A 20,157-nucleotide genomic window follows, 5' to 3' on the forward strand; every position below is an offset into this window, starting at 1 on the left:
GAGAGCAAGGTTATTATAGGGATGGATTGGTTGAGCCCTAATGAGGCAATGATTGATTGCGAGCATCAATTGGTACATATCTGGACCCCGAGTGGGGGAGATTTGGTGATTCATGGAGATGTTCTCAGCATGGTCTGACTCTCTGCTCGACGGCAAGGGTCAGACGTTATCTTCAGCAGGGTTGTTCCGGATTTGTGGCTTATGTGATGGATACCCGGGAGGAGGGTAAGGTGACTGTGGGCGATGTGCCGATTGTTTGGGAATACCCAGACGTTTTCTCGGAGGATTTACCTGGAGTGTCAAATCACCTTATCGATTAACATCTCTAGAAATGTAGGAGTTGTCTACATAGCTACAAGAGCTGTTAGACAAGGGATTTGTTTGGCCAAGTAATTCACCATGGGGAGTGCCGATCTTGTTTGTAAAGAAAAAGGATGGTTCACATCGGATGTGTATCGATTACCAGGAGCTGAATAAGTTAACGGTGAAGAACCATTATCCACTCCCAAGGATCGAGAACTTATTTGACCAGCTTCAGGGCACATCTTGGTTTTACAAGATTGATCTACATTCAGGTTATCGTTAGATGAGGTTCAAAGAGGAGGATACACAGAATACGGCCTTTTCGAACTCGTTACGGTCATTACAAGTTCGTGGTGATGCCCTTTGGGATCACCAATGCTCTAGCAGCGTTCGTGGATCTCATGAACCGTGTATTCAGACCTATGCTGGATCGGTCTGTGATTGTGTTTATTGATGACATCTTGGTCTACTCAAAGACACATGAACAACATGAGGAGCATCTAAGAGAGGTGTTAGAGACTTTGAGGAGGGAGAAGTTGTATGCGAAGTTATCCAAGTGTGATTTTTTGGTTGCGCAAGGTGCAGTTTCTGGGGCACCTTGTCAACCAGAATGGTATCCTATTTGATCCAGCCAAGGGTGAGGCAGCGATGAGGTGGGGGTTCTGAGGTCTCCATCAGAGATTCGAAGTTTTGTTGGGTTGGCAGGTTATTATCGGAGATTCATTCAGGATTTCTCCAAGATAGCGGTTCCTTTGACCCCGTTGACGAAGAAGACCATCACCTTTTGTTGGGGGCCTAAGCAGCAGGCAGCTTTCGAGACTCTGAGACAGAGGTTGTGTGAGGCACTAATCGTAAACCTGCCTGAGGGTTTTGAGGACTTTGTGGTTTACTATGATGCATCGATCATAGGTTTGGGAGCAGTATTGATGCAGAGGGGTCATGTGATTGCATACGCATCTAGGCAGTTGAAGCCTCATGAGGCGAACTACCCTACACATCATTTAGATTTGGGGTTGTGGTTTTCGCCCTCAAGATTTGGCAACATTACCTCTATGGAGTCAGCTGTACCATTTACACAGATCATAATAGTTTGAGGTACCTGATGGACCAACCGAATCTGAGCATGAGGAAGCATATGTGGTTGGATGTGGTGAAGGATTATGATTGTGAGATCCTTTACTGCCCGTGGAAGGCCAATGTGGTGGCCGATGCTATCATTCGCAACGTGGCTACCACCCCAATCAGGGGCGTGTGTCTGAGGATGACCATGATTACTCTGCTTCTGGAGCGGATTCGAGAAGCACAGGTTGAGGCTATGAAAAGGGAGCACTGGAAGAGCGAGTGTATAGTGTGTCATATATCTTCATTCAATTATGATAGGCAGGGTTTATTAACTCTGTATCGGAGGGTGTAGGTTCCATATTAGGGTGGTGCGCGTCATGTTTTTGATGGAGGAGGCGCACAAGTCGAGGTTCTCTATACATCCCGGAGCGACGGAAATGTATAAAGATCTCCGACCTGATTATTGGTGTCCCTTCATGAAGCGAGATGTAGCCTAGTATGTTGAGAGGTGCTTCACTTTTAGGAAATTCAAGGATGAGGACCAGCAACCTCATAGAAAAATGGATCCGTTAGGTATTCCTGTTTGGAAATAGGAAGAGATCACGATGGACTTCATTACGAAGTTACCACAGACAATGCGTGGAGTGGATTTGATATGGTTCATGTGTTGGATTAGGTGTCTAAGCCCATAACTATAATTGGTATGTACTTGAATTGATAGCAGCACAGTCCTTTTGGGTTGCCCTCAACCTAGCAACTGGACAAGGAAATTATGAAAGGAGAGATATTAATTTATAAGATTAATAAATTAATATAAATGATTTATTAATATGTTAAAAGATTAATATATTAATTAGAAATCATTATGTTTAATTAATAGTTAGCCAGAAATTAATCAGAATTAATTTTGGGGTTAAAAGTATTAGTTATAAAGTGTAGGGACTAGTTTGCAATTATCTAATAGTTGAGTGGAAGGCTCCAGAACCTCCTTGGAAGGAGGTGGACGAAATCTATAGGGGAAACCCTAAGGATTTCGTCCAAGGGGGCTTTGGATAAGGCCCTTGGGTTTGCTTAGGCCCTAAGCAAAGGAGCATTAGGGTTTTCCCTAAACCCTAGATCCCTCAGCTATATAAGGAGCCTCCCAGCTCTCAAAATTTGTCACTCCTTCTTTGGTGAAACCCTAGGGCCGATTTTGCATACTCTCTCTCTCTCCTTCAAGTTTCCTTCTTGCTAGTTCTTGGGTGTGATTCCATTAGAGGCATTACATTTGTGGTGCTAGGCTTCCAAGAAGATCAAGTTCAAGAGGATTAACAATTGTTTGCTATAACAATTGAAAGGTATGTAATTCTAAAACCCTAGTTTGTTAATTTCGAAATTAGCCTCTCTCCTCTAGGGTTCTTGTTTGCAATTCAAAGTTATATGTCCAATAGTTAAAACATAGATCCCAAGTAGGTTGCATGTGAACTTAGGAATTGTTTTTCTAGTGTATTTGTTTTACCCAAAACCCATCAGTGGTATCAGAGACATTGTTTGTTTTAAATTGAATTGCTATAATTGTTGAATTGCAAATTAGGGTTTATAGCCATTAAACCCTAAAGGCCAAAATTTTCGATTTTAGGGTTTTGGATCAAAGGGTTTTCGAAAACCCTAGCCTCCAAGAACCCTAATCGAAATTAGGGTTAGGGTTTTGGAAACCCTAGCCTCATTCCCTTAAATTTCGAAATATGCTAGCCTTTTTAGGGTTTCCTTGTTTTGGATAATTGTTGACTTATTGGATGATTGAGATAAATAAGGAAATTATCCTATCCCCATATTTTCGAAATCTGGAAGGGATATGGATTAGGATTAAATTAATTGTTTAATTTAATTAGATAACCCTTACAAGATTTAATAAATTAATTAAAAGTTAATTAATAGATAAATATTAAATCTAGTTATTTGGTTTATTTAAATTTAAATTAAATAGTTTAAATTTCGAAATTTATATAAACCTTAAAGTTTTAAAAAGTTTAAAACACACCTTATATATGTATTATAATTAAAAGTTAAATATTATATATGTATAAGAATATGGTCAGTCAAATCGCTAGTATGTCTCATTCACGAAGCTAGTCTATAAGGGGGGTATAAGGAAACTGCCTATAAAATGGTAGTTGAATGGGTGTCCACTCTCACCCACCGCTTCCTTGATTAGTGGGGGGTCGTTAGCAGAACGGGTTTGATAGGACAACTACTTCTCATTAAAAGTATAATGTTATTAAAGAAAGTACTAGAACATTATTTTTCAAAATCCCAACTCTAGTTACTTTAGGAAAAATGTGAAAAGTATGCTAATCCATGAAATTGCACATTATGCTTTATTAGTCGTTAGTGGAGCGTGTGTGGTTAACCAGCACACTAAAAGGTACTGATAAAGAGTAGTAATGGGTATCTCATAATTGTCATTTTGATGGAGCGTGTGTGGTTTACCAGCACATCAATAGTTAATGATAAAGACAATGAGGTTACCAAGCGCATTTGCATGGTTATTCACATCTTGTTTGTGATCCTCGGCATCCCAGTCACAAATAGAAGAGCATAATCTGAGATTAAAACATGCCATTGAATAGTTTCAATGTATCTCAAAAGAATTAGGAATTTTACTTCGTTTATCTCGTCTAATGGTGGAATTGGTGAATCGTCATTCACCTACCTTTATGAAATTTACACTTGGATCTCGGCATCCCATTTCTAAGTTGTGAATCTTCATAATTGGATCCTAACCTTGATATTATATCTTTGGGTTATTATATTGAGGTATCTTGAAATCTAACTAAAACTTTCTTTCTTTTCAGATGTCTACTCCTGGAAACACTTCTGCTTCATCCTCCTCCAACCACAACTTCTCTTTGCTCAACATTTGCTCCAAAGTCGTTATGGATGGCTCTAACTATAACGATTGGATGCGAAACATCAAGATGGCGCTTCGATTTGAGGACAAAGAATATGTCCTTGAAAAGGAGCTCAAAGAACTTGATGAGTCAAAAGCTACTCCTGAAGAATATGCTGCCTACAAGAAACATTACGATGATGCTACCAAAGTGGCATGCATCATGGTGGCAACCATGTCCCCAGAACTGCAGATGTACTATGAGGACTACTGGCCTTTTGAGATGAACAAGGACCTTATGGAAAAGTACCATAAGCGAGCTCGTCAAGAAAAGTTTGAAGTAGTCAAGTCACTCATGGCTTGCAAGATGAAAGAAGGGGAGTCGGTTGTGTCTCATGTGCAAAGAATGCAATGCTACATAGAGCGTTTGGTCAAGCTCAACATTCACTTTGATGAGGAATTGGCCATTGATATGGTCTTGAACTCACTACCTAATTGTTATGGTCAGTTTATTCTAACTTACCATTTGAACAACACTGAGCAGACTCTGGCCCAATTGCACAACTTGTTGCAGACAGCTGAAGCAGGGATGAAGGGTAAAAGTATAGCCTCCACACCTGCAAGTGCCCCTGTCTTGGCTATTGGACAGGGAAAGGGGAAAAAGAGGAAAGGTCCTCCTAAGCAAAACTGGAAGAGCAAGGCTCAAGCTGGGTCATCCAGTAATGGCCCAAAGGCTAAGCCCAATGCTACCACTCCCCATGTTTCTGATCCAAAAGAGGCCGTTTATTTTTATTGCAATCAAAAGGGGCATTGGAAGAGATATTGCCCACAATATCTGCAAGATATCAAAGATGGCAAAGTAAAGCCATCTTCGGCAGGTATTTACACTATTTCTTCTAATAACTCATTATCTTCTCGTTCATGGGTCCTTGATACAGGATGTGGTTTTCACATCTGTTCTGATTTGCAGGGGCTAAAGGAAAGTGAGGAGATAGAGCGAGGAAGGATAAACTTGATCATGGGAAACAGAAAGTCTTCACCAGTGACCAAGATCGGAGTTTATCAACTTTTGCTTAGTAATGATGTTAGATTAGATTTATTAAATTGTTGCTATTCGTCTGAGATGACGAGAAACATTATTTCATTTCATGCATTGTTCAGACAAAGTTTTAAATATTCTTTTAATGATTTGAATGGTTCAATTTCTGTTTATAAGAATGGTGTTTTTGTGTTTGAAGCTTTGCCTTGTGATGGTGTGTATGAAACAGTGACTTATGTTGATAGCTTAGGAAATAGTGTATTTAATATTGACTTGTCTAATAGTGTAGACAAGGCATGCTTGTGGCATTGTCGTCTTGGACACATTAACAAGAAACGCATAGCCCAACTCCAAAAGGATGGAGTGTTGGAATCATTTGACCTAAAATCAGATGATATGTGTGAATCTTGTCTTTTGGGAAAGATGACAAAATCACCATTCACAGGGTCTTGTGAAAGAGGTGAAGGTCTGTTGGATCTCATACACACAGATGTGTGTGGGCCCTTCAGATCAACTACAAGGGATGCTAATCGATTCTATGTGACTTTCACTGACGATTATAGCAGATATGGTTATATCTACTTAATCAAACATAAGTCAGAAACCTTTGAAAAGTTCAAAGAGTTTAAGCATGAGGTCGAAAATCAATTGGGCAGGAAGATAAAGATACTTAGATCCGATAGAGGCGGGGAGTATCTTAGTATCGAGTTCAACGACTATCTGAAAGAATGTGGGATAGTCTCACAATTAACTCCTCCTAGGACACCACAGTTAAATGGTGTAGCTGAGAGGCGTAATCGAACCTTGTTAGACATGGTTCGTTCTATGATGAGTCGTGCTTTGCTTCCTATTCACTTCTGGGGGTATGCCTTAGAGACAGCCGCCCACATCCTCAATCTTGTCCCTACAAAGAAGGTTGCCAAAACACCTCACAAAATGTGGACAGGGAAAGTTCCCTCGTTAGCACATATTAAAGTCTGGGGTTGTGAAGCTTTCTTAAGACGAGAAACTCACGACAAGCTAGCAGCTAGAAGTGAGAAATGTGTTTTCATTGGTTACCCAAAGCAGTCTTTTGGATATTTGTTCTACAGACCTAGTGAAAACGTGGTCTTTGTAGCACGAAGAGGAGTCTTTCTAAAAAGAGAGCTCATATTCAAAGAGGACAGTGGGAGCACCATTGAACTTGAAGAAATTCAAGAGTTAGCCAATGAAGGAACCTTAGATGACACTAGCACTCAACCAGAGGAAACAGTTCCTGTTGAACTAGTTGATAACTCATTACCTCTTCGAAGGTCCACTAGGGTGAGTGTGCCACCTGAGTTGTATGGTTTTCATATTACTTCAGAAGGTGACACATTCATAAGTGATAGGACACTGGTAAATTTAGATGAACCAGTCACTTATAAGGAAGCAATGGCAGGCCCAGAGGCTTCCAAGTGGAAAGAGACAATGGACAGCGAGATTAAGTCCATGTATGACAACCAAGTTTGGAATTTGGTTGATAGTGCACCAAGTCGTAAGACAGTTGGGTGCAAATGGATCTTCAAGAAGAAGACAGACATGGATGGAAATGTGCATACATTCAAGGCTCGACTGGTTGCAAAAGGTTTCACTCAAACCCCAGGGGTTGACTATGATGAGACCTTCTCGCCAGTAGCTAAGATTAAATCTATTAGGATATTGCTCGCCATAGCTGCCTTTCATAACTATGAAATCTGGCAGATGGATGTCAAGACTGCTTTCCTTAACGGGAAGTTGGCTGAGGATGTTTACTGTTGGATTAATTTCTAAGTCCATAACTATATTTGGTATGTACTTGACCCGACCCGGCATGGTCCATTTGGGTTGCACTTCACCGGCACAATTTATATGGATAGTCTTTTGAGAATAGTATATTTATGATTTATATTAATATATTATAAGTTCTAATATATTAATATGGAATCATATTATTTAATTAGTATTGATCAAGAATTAATTTATAATTAATTAAGTGATCAAAAAGAACTAATTAAATATGGACTCTTATATATATGGAATGGGCCAAGTTCATTTAGGTTGGGCTAAGCTTTCATGGATGGTCCATGGAGCTTTTAACCCATGGATCCTATGTAAATGAAAGGTCATGGGTATTAGGGTTTACATGGATGTAACCCTAATCCTCCATAATATATAAAGGGGTCCTTGGCTCACAAAATTGGCACAAGTGTGTGAAAATGAGAGCGGGCCGATTTTAGTGTGCATACATATTCTCTCAAGTTCTTCCAAGGTGTTTTGGTGATTTGTGATTCCATTTGAGGCTTCCACACTATTGGGGCTAAGCTCTTAAAGCTTAAAGACATCAAGCTACATCAAAAGGTATGTCATCTAACTAGAACTTTGTAGTATAGGTGCTTCATAATATGCTAGTTAGGATGAAACCTTGGAATAGTTAATATTTGCATGTATAATAGAGAAAACATAGATCCAAGGTTTATAGGGTTGCATGTACACCATAGGAGTGTTAAAATGCTCAAAACCCAACATTTACATGAATCAGCCAGAGGGTTTTGTTGATGAAAAGTTTCCCAATAGAGTGTGCAAGCTTGAGAAATCCATTTATGGATTGAAACAAGCATCTCGCAGCTGGAATCTTTGCTTCCATGAGAAAGTCAAAGAGTTTGGTTTTTCTAGAAGTGAAGATGAGTTTTGTGTATATATCAAGGCTAGTGGGAGTATAGTAACTTTTCTGGTGTTATATGTCGATGACATATTACTCATTGGTAACGACGTTCCAACCTTGAGAGATGTTAAGTCTTGGCTTGGAAAGTGTTTTGCCATGAAAGACCTTGAAGAAGCTGCCTATATTCTTGGGATTAGAATATTGAGAGATAGAAAGAAGAGACTAATTGGACTTAGTCAGAGCACATACTTGGATAAGGTACTAAAGAGGTTTAGTATGGAAAATTCCAAGAAGGGAGAGCTACCTATCCAGAGCAATACCAAATTGAGTAAGACTCAATGCCCGAGTACAGATGTTGAAATAGATGACATGAGTCGTGTACCTTATGCTTCCGTTGTCGGATCGATCATGTACGCTATGACATGTACTCGCCCTGATGTGGCATTTGCTTTGAGCATGGTCAGTCGCTATCAGGGAAACCCGGGTAGAGCTTATTGGATAGCCGTTAAGAATATACTCAAGTATTTGCGAAGGACAAAGGACTGGGTCCTTGTGCTTGGTGGCAGTGATACTTTGAGAGTAGATGGTTACTGTGATGCCAGCTTTCAAACGGATAGAGATAACTTCCGTTCTCAATCAGGCTGGGTATTTTTACTGAATGGAGGAGCAGTTACTTGGAAAAGTTCCAAGCAAGATACGGTGGCTGATTCTACTTGTGAATCAGAGTACATAGCAGCGAGTGAAGCGTCGAAAGAAGCAGCTTGGGTGAGGAACTTCATCGGAGATCTCGGAGTTGTTCCAACCATCCAGGAGCCTATGGAACTGTTCTACGATAATGAAGGAGCGGTTGCCTTGACAAAGGAACCAAGAGATCATGGTAAAACCAGACATATCGACAGAAAGTACCATTTTATCAGACATAGAGTAGAAGAAGGCCATCTTGTAGTAAAGAGGGTGTCATCTGAAGATAACCCAGCAGACCCCCTCACAAAGGGTCTGAGTAGGGCTAAGCATATTCAGCATGCTCGGAGCATAGGACTGAAAGATGATATTAGTTTTAGTAGTTAGATTAGTTTTGTTCTGAAACTTGTAACAAAGTAAATGTAATTGACTTTTGGTGATTAAATAATAAAGTATTATTTATAAGTTTGGTTACTACCTTTTGTCGATTGTTTATTATTGTGTTTCATATTTTGCATGTTTTACTTCCCGAATAATAAGATTATTCAAACTCCACAGTCGCTCGTACTTTTGGAAGTAAGAAGTGAATTAAGACTGTCATGAACTGGATTGTAGATTGTCTAAGGATAGACATGGCAATAGAATTGTTGTAATGTTCATGAGTACTCAGAAATTGAGATTTGAGTATTGGATAAACCCTCGCTCAGAGTATCACTTCATGGAATTCGTCACGAGTAATACTGAGACGATAATATCTTATAATCTTGAAGCGGAGAAATATGAGTTGTAATTTACAAGTCGGTCATGCATTGGTGATACGAAAACGCATCAGTAAATTGGTGTTATAAAACGTATTGTCATGTATAATTTGATAAGTAAAAGATACAAGCATATGAGTCAACGTTTATTCGTTCCTTTTGCCCTAACCGTAAAAGCGATATCTGTGGGCCCCTCGATGATTTGGTGTTGACTTATGTGCTGGGCCCAGCCAGGACTAAATTGATGTGTTCAATTAGAAGTCCTACATCATCACAAATCAGAAATCGGGAAACATAGATTCTGGACAAAGAGATTGATTTCATTCCATGTCTTATGTCTGGGGATATCTTACAGAACGAAGGATTATATGATCACTTATCTCAGGACATGTAACTGACTGGGTCAGAGTTCAGCAGCAGCTTTTGGAAGCTACAATTTGCTGGTCAAATTTAGAAGGCATACTAGCAATTATAGTTACAGACTTATCCAAGTGGGAGACTGTTGGATTAGGTGTCTAAGCCCATAACTATAATTGGTATGTACTTGAATTGATAGCAGCACAATCCTTTTGGGTTGCCCTCAACCTAGCAACTGGACAAGGAAATTATGAAAGGAGAGATATTAATTTATAAGATTAATAAATTAATATAAATGATTTATTAATATGTTAAAAGATTAATATATTAATTAGAAATCATTATGTTTAATTAATAGTTAGCCAGAAATTAATCAGAATTAATTTTGGGGTTAAAAGTATTAATTATAAAGTGCAGGGACTAGTTTGCAATTATCTAATAGTTGAGTGGAAGGCTCCAGAACCTCCTTGGAAGGAGGTGGACGAAATCTATAGGGGAAACCCTAAGGATTTCGTCCAAGGGGGCTTTGGATAAGGCCATTGGGTTTGCTTAGGCCCTAAGCAAAGGAGCATTAGGGTTTTCCCTAAACCCTAGATCCCTCAGCTATATAAGGAGCCTCCCAGCTCTCAAAATTTGTCACTCCTTCTTTGGTGAAACCCTAGGGCCGATTTTGCATACTCTCTCTCTCTCCTTCAAGTTTCCTTCTTGCTAGTTCTTGGGTGTGATTCCATTAGAGGCATTACATTTGTGGTGCTAGGCTTCCAAGAAGATCAAGTTCAAGAGGATTAACAATTGTTTGCTATAACAATTGAAAGGTATGTAATTCTAAAACCCTAGTTTGTTAATTTCGAAATTAGCCTCTCTCCTCTAGGGTTCTTGTTTGCAATTCAAAGTTATATGTTCAATAGTTAAAACATAGATCCCAAGTAGATTGCATGTGAACTTAGGAATTGTTTTTCTAGTTTATTTGTTTTACCCAAAACTCATCATCATGGTGGATCGATTGACCAAGAGTGCACACTTTATTCTGATCTAGGAGAGTATCTCAGCTGAAAAGTTGGCCAACATCTACATTCAAGAGGTTATGACACGGTATGGGGTGCCGGTTTTGGTGATTTCTGATAGGGATGTCTGGTATACTTCTAGGTTCTTGAAGAGATTTCATGAGGAGTTGGGTACTTGTCTGCATTTCGACATGGCTTTCCACCCATAGACTAATGGTCAGAGTGACCGGACTATCCAGACCTTGGAGGACATGCTTTGGTCATGTGTATTAGATTTTGGTGGGAATTGGAAAACATACCTTCCCTTAGAAGAGTTTTCATATAACAAAAGTTATCACACCAACATTGATCGACCTCCTTTTAAGATGCTCTATAGGAGGAAGTGTAGGACCCTGATATGTTGGGGTGAGGTCGGTCAGGGGGTCATGGGTAGTACAGAGGTGGTACTTCGGGCGACTGAGTTGATTCAGCAGGATCGTGGCAGACTTCAGACACCACAAAGTCAACAGAAGAGCTATGTACATAGATGCCGCTAAGACTTAGAATTCCAGGTTGGGGACATGGTACTCCTGACGGTGTCGCCTTGGAAAGGTGTCATCCAATTCAGGAAGCGGGGTAAGTTGGGCCCCAAATATATTGGTCATTTCAGGGTATTAACCCGAGTGGGTAGGGTTGCGTATCGTTTGAATCTACCATTGGAGCTCAGTCATATCCATAGTACTTTCCACGTCTCCCAGCTACGAAAATGTCTGCTTGATAATTCTGCAGTGATTCCATTGGAGGTCATTCAGGTGGATGATCGCCTGAATTATATAGAGAGACTGGTCGCAATCCTCAACAGAAAGAAGAAGACTTTGCGAAACAAGTTGGTGGACTTGGTAAAGGTGTAGTGGCAGCACCAAAAGCGTTCATAGTCGACGTAGGAGCCTGAGGATGAGATTTGGAAGCATTATCAGGAGTTATTTCTAGCAGCGGACTTCGAGGACGAAGTCTAATTCAAATAGGGGAGAATTGTAATGATCGATTTTCAGGTACTCGTCAATATTTGGATTTAGTTTTAAAAAGATTACACTTTTGGTCCTTGTTACACTGGGAGTAACTTGGAGTACGCTAGGCGTACTCTCTTAAGATGGTCACGAGGGTTGGTGGTGTACGTTGGGCGTACCCATACATACGTCGGGCGTATGTAAGCAGACCACAAAACCTAATTTTTAGGCTTTGGACCCTATTTAAATGTCATTATGGACCTTGAGGTTTCCCCCTCATCAGCTTCCTTCCCTTTAAAGACTCCCCACGAAACCCTAGCCTTTCCTTGTGTATTCTTGAGCTTTGGTAGTAAACTTTTGGTATTTTTTGCGCATTGTGAAGAAGTAGGAGCTTAGTGATCAAGCATTGGCTGGAGTGGAGCTTGAAGATCCAGAATCTTCATCATCTCGGCAAGTCTCAGAAGGTATACAGTTGCAACTTTGTTGATTCATCTCTTAGATCTAACTAGTTTGGAGCTCTTGGCATATTTTGGTCCCTTGAGTTGTTTCTTGTGAGTATAAGCTACTCCAGAAGTTTAGGATGGTAGATCTTAGTGTTTTGGAGGTCCCTTGAGCATAAAAATGGTAGCTTTATGGGTTTAACTCAACCATGCAAGGATTGATGTTCATTTCTTGATGTTCGTGTGCTGAAATTGGGTTTTGGGGCTTATTAAGCCATGCATAAGCTTAAAGCTTCCGAATTTATGGATTAAGACCTTGTTTTAGAGTAGATGTGATGTTTGGACGAAATGGTCTTAAGGGATTAAGCCATCCATATGAAGATTGGTTCATAAAAAAGTACGTTGCGCGTATTGGGTTCGAACCCCATAATCTAGTCAGTATGAGTATGTGGGGTGTATGAGTTAGGTATGCTCAGCATACTCCCCACAGTGAGTTTAGATGGATGGACCATTTTGGGCTTCAGGTGCTTTTGGGTTGGGTCACGGTTATTTGAGCCGATTAAAGGAAAGGGTAAAATGGCCTTTTACCCTAAGGAGTCGGATTTAATGAATTAGGTTCCTGGTTATGGTTTAAGACCTAATTATTAATTGATTGATTGGTGTGGGGATTCTCCGGTTCAGCAGCCCGAGCGTCTATTTGTTTATCAGCAGATCGAGGTGAGTTTGCTCACTATACTGTAAGATACTAGGGTTGTATGTTCTTGTTCTCTTTGTGACTCTTGTTATATGCATTTATGCCTGTTTGCTATATGTATGTGGGGTGAAAGAGACCCGTACGGTTGAAAAATACCGAGTGAGTTGAAATAGACTTAGAGGTGAAATAGACCCGATATAGCCTTGAGCTGTCACGTGAGTTGAAATAGACTCGGGGGTGAAATAGACATGGGGGTGAAGCAGACCCAGCACAGCCTTGAGCTGACATTTATGTATGGTATGTGGTACTTTGGGGAACTCACTAAGCTTTGTGTTTATGGTTTTCAGTTTATGTTTTAGGTACTTTCGTTTTGAATGGGAAGAGCTCAATTAATCACCATATTTTCAATTATTAAATCTCCACTTTCTTGCTTCAATGTGTATCTTTGTTTGTTGTGACTCCATTCAAGATTAACATATTGTGTAAGTTTCTTAGGTTTATTGTTAGTTAGATCCGGTCTCCTCTTAGAAAGAATTTGAGAGTACTAGATAGGCCAATTTTGTACAAGGTTTTTAAGACCGTTTAAAAGTATTAACCTACATTTTTTTAGTAGATTAAGCTTTTAGTGTAGAATCGTGTAAATACTTGTGTTCAATCATCTATATCTCCTAAATTTTACCATTCTGCATTTTACATATTTTTATATCTTTTTTCATTGTTGCTTGAAAGTAATATTTTTATTCTTGAAGTAATTTGTATTCTACTTTTATAAATTAAGTATTTGAATTTATCTTTATTAATTTTGTTTGGAGGGTTCAAAACTTGCTGAAATTGTTTAAAATTGCCATCAGCATCTTACCCTCCTTAGATACACTTATAATCGCTATATAAAAGTTAAAGAAATGTACTTACTTGAAGTTCCATTGCATCCTCAATTCCCTCGATGATTGTTTCCATTGTAGGGCGTTTCGTTAAGGTTAAGCTTATACACCGCCATGCAAGTTCTTTAAAAGCATAAAAAGAACGGTCATCAATTTGATCTTTTATATTGTGATCAATTAATTTCTCGAGTCCCTTCTTATAGTAGCGTCGGACCAGACTTATCAGGGGTTTTGGGCCATAAGCTAGCATTCCAGTCAACATTTCAAACAAGACGACACCAAATGAATACACGTCAGACTCTCTATTGAGGGCATTGGTTTCTCGATAAAGGGGATCTAGGTAGAAATTGGTACCCGCGACTTTTGTATAGTATTGGGTATCATTCTGGTTTTTGGTGCCTTTTTTTGACAAACCAAAATCACAAATTTTGGCTTCAAGATTTTCATCTAATAATATATTTCCGCTTTTCACGTCCAGGTGTATTACGATGTTGTCCTTCCCTAAACCCGAGTGAAGGTAGTCAAGTCCTTTTGCTGCCCCTAAGCAAATCTGAAGGCGTTGTGACCATGTCAAACAACTCTTCTTACGTGGGTCATTGAGATGATGATCAAGGCTTCCATTGACCGCGTATTTGGAAACGATAATCATTTGATCATCTTCATCGCAGTAACCCACGAAAGGGATGATGTTTTGATGGTGAAAACAAGAAAGCAACTTAACCTCATTATTAAACTCCGAATTTCCTTGGTGGCCTTTTGGATCAAGGCATTTGATGGCAACTATGCAATTTGCCCAACATTCCGAGATTCGTGCTTTGTAGACTTTACCGTATCCACCATCTCCGATAGGAATTTCTTGACTAAAGTCTTCTATGGCAGAGTTGATCTCCTTCAGTGAAATTCGATAACTTTCGAGGTTTTCACGTTGTTGGCTTTGTGTGGCTAGGGTAAATGCTACTTCGTGTTGATTCTGTGAATTTAAAAAAATCAAATTTTCTTATAATTAAGTTGTGTGACCAGGAGTCAAAGTTAAACTTATGCTAAATATATAGAAAAAAGATTACAAAAATCATTGGTTATTACGTAAATACTTTGAAATCAACGGAGAACATGGATTTCCATAATTTAAGTTCTAGTTTCAAATAATAAAATGATAAAACTTACTTGTATATCTTGTGCTTCCTCAATCCTTTTTATGATCCTCTTCATTGTAGGGCGATCCTCTAACTTTAAACTAATGCACCGAAACACAATCCTCATAAACATACGGAAACAATGACTATTAACTTGATCACGTATAAGAGGATCAATTAAGTCGTCCAATCCATCATCAAAGTGGTACCGAACAAAATTTAAGAGATTCATCTATGGCCCATCATCAGTACCAATGCTCCTTCGATGATTAACTTTCATCCCACTCACCATTTCCAAGAGTACAGCCCCAAATGAGTACACGTCTGATTTTGTGTTGGGGAGGCCACTTTCATAGTAAATAGGATATGTGTAGTATGAGGTACGTGCAACACGGTCATAGGTTTCTGGAAGATTTCGGTCTACTATGAGTGACAGAGAAAAATCACTAATTTTTGCTTTGTGATCATCGTCTAACAGTATATTTGAACAGTTTATGTCTCTATGAATTACTTTATTGTCCTCCTCAAGACCTGAATGAAAGTACTCGAGTCCTCTTGCTGCCCCTACGCAGATCTTTAAACGTTGTTTCCATGTTAGGCAATGCCTCCCATTGGTTTCAGGTTCATGGAGATGCTGATCAACGCTTCCATTGATAGCATAATCATAAACTATAATATTCTCTTTCTCATCATCATAGTAACCAATGAAACCAATGATGTTTTCATGGTGGAAACTGGAAACCATCCTAAGCTTATTGTTGAAATCATCCTCTGCTCGGTAGCTATTCTTTTTAAGGCGTTTGAAGGCAGCTTTGCGTTTTTGCCAGAGTTCTCCTATGTAGACCTTACCAGATCTATCACCTCCAATATAAGATTCCTCACTAAAGTTTTGAGTGGCCGAGAGAATCTCCTCCAATGGAATTAAAAAGCTTTCAAGAGTTTCATGTTGGTACCGCGGTTGGGTAATGGTTCGAGAAGCTCCAGGATTCTGAAATATAAACAAAAGTGAGTTCGCTTAAATATACTACAATTGACATAAAACTTCGTGGTCATGACAAAATTGTAAAACTGTTGCTTGACAAAATAAACTATTTGTCTCTAGAGATGAAAGTTTTTACATGCTGAGGCCTGTGTGATGTAGGTTTCTTTCACTAGAAATCTATACAAAATGTAACAGAAAAAAAAAAGATAAATACACAATCTAACCAAATGGTTATAGGCAAGAGACTACTAAAAAGTAATCAAAGGGAAAACTTGATGTTCAAATCTAGTTTGGAACCAAATACATAGTTTAGGAATTAGGATTGAAGTAAGGGCGTATGTTAGTTGCTTTAAAAATATCAACAAAGAAAATTGGATAAGACAAAGGCATAATAATTAGACTCAAATTAAAGGCTTAAAGAAATGGTAAAAAGAATGTAAGGGCCCAATTTATGCCAATTTTGTCTTCTGAGTTATCTATTTTACAAGGAAATTATCAGCTTAACCGTTATACTTTGCTTTCTTGAAGTGTTTCTTGGATGGTTTGGAGCAAATGAGCTTCACACCTATTTATATACATCTTAGGAAGTTTCTGGATACTAGTATATACTTGTTACTTACGAGATAACTCTTGAACTATTTATCATGTTCATTAAGCTTCTATATGTTTCTAGAATATTCTACCACGACCTAAAGAGGTCTAGGATGCTTCAGTGTCTTTTAGAATGTTTCATAACCTTCCATGTCCTTCTACAATATTCTAGACTCTTCCGGTATATTCTGGAATCTTCCATAGTCTTCCATAATGTTCTAGAGTCTTCCAGAGCATTCTAGAACAAGCTAAATTCTTCTAGATAATACTATTGGTTCTATTAGGCTAGTGATGATATTTTAACACTCCTTGTTAACACTAGCTCCCATTCTCCATACCATGTTGAGATGACAACGAAAACCTTCACATTTTCCAGTACTCATCCATTTGGTGAATAAATCTACTATTTGGTCACTAGTCTTGATATGTCGCAACTCAATTTATCCGATCAAGACTTTTTCTCTGATAAAGTCATGGTTCGCTTTCACATGCTTTGTTCTAGCATGAAGTATTGGATTTTTTGTCAACCGAATTGCAGATTGGTTGTTGCACTAAAGTGGTACCACATAGTCAACTTTTTGATGAAAGTCCCCCATTAAGAGTACCACTCATGTACTTTCTTGAGTTGCTACATCCGTTGCTTGGTACTGTGCTTCAGTAGTTGACAGTGATATTGTTGGTTATCTTTTGTTGCACCACAAAATTGTTCCCGACTTAAGTTTAAACACCTACCCAGTGGTTGACTTTCGGGTGTCATAGTCTCCTGTATAGTCAACATCACAATATCCAACCAAATTGCGGTATTCTCCTCTTTTATACAAGAGGCCACATTCAATTGTACGTTTGACATATGTCAAGATCCGTCGGGCCGCATCCAAATGAGGTTTGTTGGGACTTTGCATGTATCAACTCATAACACCAATTGCATAAGCTATGTCAATAGGAGATAAAGTTAGGTAGATAAGACTAACCACTATTTATCGATACATTGTTCCATCATCCAACTCTTTTCCTTTATGTGCATAGATCTTGGCATTCGGCTCTATCGGTGTTGATATTGGCTTACACTCCAACATGACAAACTTTTGAAGTATAACTCTTATATACTTTTGTTGGTAGAGAAACAACCCTTCTTTAGTGCAATCAACTTCTAGCCCCAAGAAATATTTAAGCTCCCCCAACTCTTTCATTTGGAATCGCACTGAGAGATTTTCTCTTGTTTGATGGATTTCTCTTTCTTCATCACCATTGATGATCAAGTTATCCGCACATACTAACACACTTGCCAATTTTCCTTCTTTTTATTTGATGAGTAAGCTTCAGCCTGCATGTACGCCTGGATAACCACTCTGGGTAAGCAATTTAGAAATCTTACCATTCCAGGCTCTCGGTGGCTGCTTCAATCCGTAAAGAGCTTTTCTCATCTTCCACACATGATTGGTGTTAACTGCATCATCAAATCCCTTTGGTTGGTTAATGTAGATCTCTTGGTCCAACTATCCATGCAACAAAACATTCTTCACATCCATCTGCCACAATTTCCAGTCTTTACTAGCCATAAGTGATAGTAGAACCCATACAATAGTCATATTCGTCATTGGACTAAATGTTTCATCATAGTCTTGTCCATACTGTTGTGAAAACCCTCGAGCGACCAGACGAGCCTTGTATATTTCAATTGATCCATCTAGGTAACACTTTATTTAATAAACCCACTTGCAGGAAATGGGTTTTATATCTTTTGATCTTGGTACCAGTTCCTAAGTTTGATTCCGCTCTAAGGCTGTAACTTCTTTTTCTATTGCCGTCTACCAAGCTTTATATTGTAATGCTTCTTCATACGTCACCGACTCTCTAACACCATCTTATAAAATGGCCAGATTGTCATACTTGGGATTTGACTTCCAGATTCTTTCTGTGTTTCGAAGTTGTGGAGGCAGCATCTCCCTTTCACTAGGGTTGCTTGGTTGAGTTACTTCTTGCTCAGTGATATCAATGTCGCTTGGATCTCTAGGTGTATAAACACTTAACCAAATATGTTCTGTTTGCAACCTCATCTGCTGTTTTATAACTTCTTCATTATTTTATGAGTCCGGTAAGACTTTCTTCTCTGAGGATCACCATGAAGATTCTTCATCGAACATTATATCTCTTGAGTTGTATCATCTTCCACTTTTTGGATCACAACATTTTCACCCTCTTCTTTTACTGTTGTATCCAACAAATGTATACATGACTTCTTTCTAGTCAAACTTGCTACGTAAATGACTAGGCACAAATACGTAGCAAATGTAGCCAAATACTTGGAAGTGGCTAACAGTAGGTTTCATATTCCATATTGTTTCAAATGGTTAGATGAAACCTAACCTTGTTTGGGGAAGTTTGTTGATCACATGGGCAATAGTTCGCATTGCTAGCTTTAGCCCAAAATCTTCATGGGACATTCTTCCCATGTAGCATGCTTTAACAAATTTCTATAAGATGTTGATTCTTTCTCTCATCTATAGCATTTTATTGAGGTGTGTTGGCACATGTGAACTGATGATGTATACCGCATTCTTGCAGATAGTGATTGAATTCTTCCAAGGTATATTGTCATCCATTGTCTGAGCGTAGACACTTAATCTTCATTCTTACTTCTCCTTTGAACATTGTCTTGAATTCTTGAAACATTGAGAATGTTTCAAACTTTTCATTCATCAAGAAAACCCATACATATCTCTAATAATCATCATTGAAGGTCACCATGTACCACATCCCACTGATTGATGTCTGCTTGACTGGACCGAACACATTCGAGTGAATTATCTCTAATATCTTCTTTGCTCTAAAATTTGAATCCTTGTATGGTAATTGATGAGATTTACAATACTGGAATCTAGTAGAAACAACATATGTTTTAACTTCAAGTTGAGGTAAGCCTTTGAGCATGATTTTTCCATTATTACCTTCAACTTGTGATAGCCAACATTTCCCAGTCGTGCATGCCATAGATTTGATGTCTCATTATTTCGAGTCTTGTGTACGTATGCAGACTCTGTCAAGAGCACATTGATTGACTCCACTCTCCTTCTTTTTATTGTTGACTTTTCCAATATCTTAAGATCTCAGTAGGCCTTCACATCTTTCAGCCCAAACAAGAAGTAGTTGTCTGACGATGTTAGTTGTGAAACTGAAAACAAGTTATTCTTCATATCGGACACATGATAGAAATTATGTAGTTACATCATGTCAAATTTGTTATTAGGCATGATCGTTGTTTTGCCAATCTGAGCAATTGGCAGTCGTGCATTGTTGGTTGTAAGTACCATGTGGCTGCCCTTGTACTCCTTTATGTCTTGTAGTTTGTTCTGATCACCAATCATCTGGTTGGAGCGTCCTAAATCAATGATCTAATCATTCTAATAGTTAATACGCTTTCCCATCATTTCCATGAATGCCAAATTGTTTTCTTCTAAGAAATATTTTGACTCAGTATCACATTCATCCTTTATTTCCTTTTTGAAGTTAGTACATTGCTTTCGAAAAACTTTTTCATTGACCAGCAATCCTTGGACATCGGCCCTACTTTCCACATTTGTTAAAGTTTCCTTCGAACCTCTTCCCCCGAGAACTCTTATTGCCAGTCTTTTGATATCTTCATGGTTGTGATGTTCCTTCTTGACTCTTCCCTATTTCAACATTTTTGTATCCTTATTTAGCAGATTACTTGAAA

General features: G+C 38.8%; 1 protein-coding gene across 3 annotated transcripts in view; it reads right to left on the reverse strand.

The window, feature by feature from the left end:
* The window catches only part of LOC145109300 (putative receptor-like protein kinase At5g59700), a 37,159-nt gene that overhangs the window by 12,883 nt on the left and 4,119 nt on the right, over window positions 1–20,157 (reverse strand). For 2 of the 3 annotated variants that reach the window (XM_079046451.1, XM_079046457.1), the window contains exons 2-3: window positions 14,901–15,857; window positions 13,768–14,706 (exon numbers count right to left, since the gene is read on the reverse strand). In XM_079046451.1, the coding sequence (XP_078902577.1) occupies window positions 13,768–14,706; window positions 14,901–15,101 (1,140 nt within the window). In that variant the 5' untranslated portion in view covers window positions 15,102–15,857. Of the gene's footprint in view, window positions 1–13,767; window positions 14,707–14,900; window positions 15,858–20,157 lie in introns of those variants that run through there. The other variant, XR_013708926.1, reaches the window with a different exon arrangement.

The sequence above is a fragment of the Lactuca virosa genome, chromosome 1 (assembly GCF_052849685.1).
Source record: "Lactuca virosa cultivar CGN04683 chromosome 1, Lactuca_virosa_CGN04683_v6, whole genome shotgun sequence".
Taxonomy (NCBI): Eukaryota; Viridiplantae; Streptophyta; class Magnoliopsida; order Asterales; family Asteraceae; genus Lactuca; species Lactuca virosa.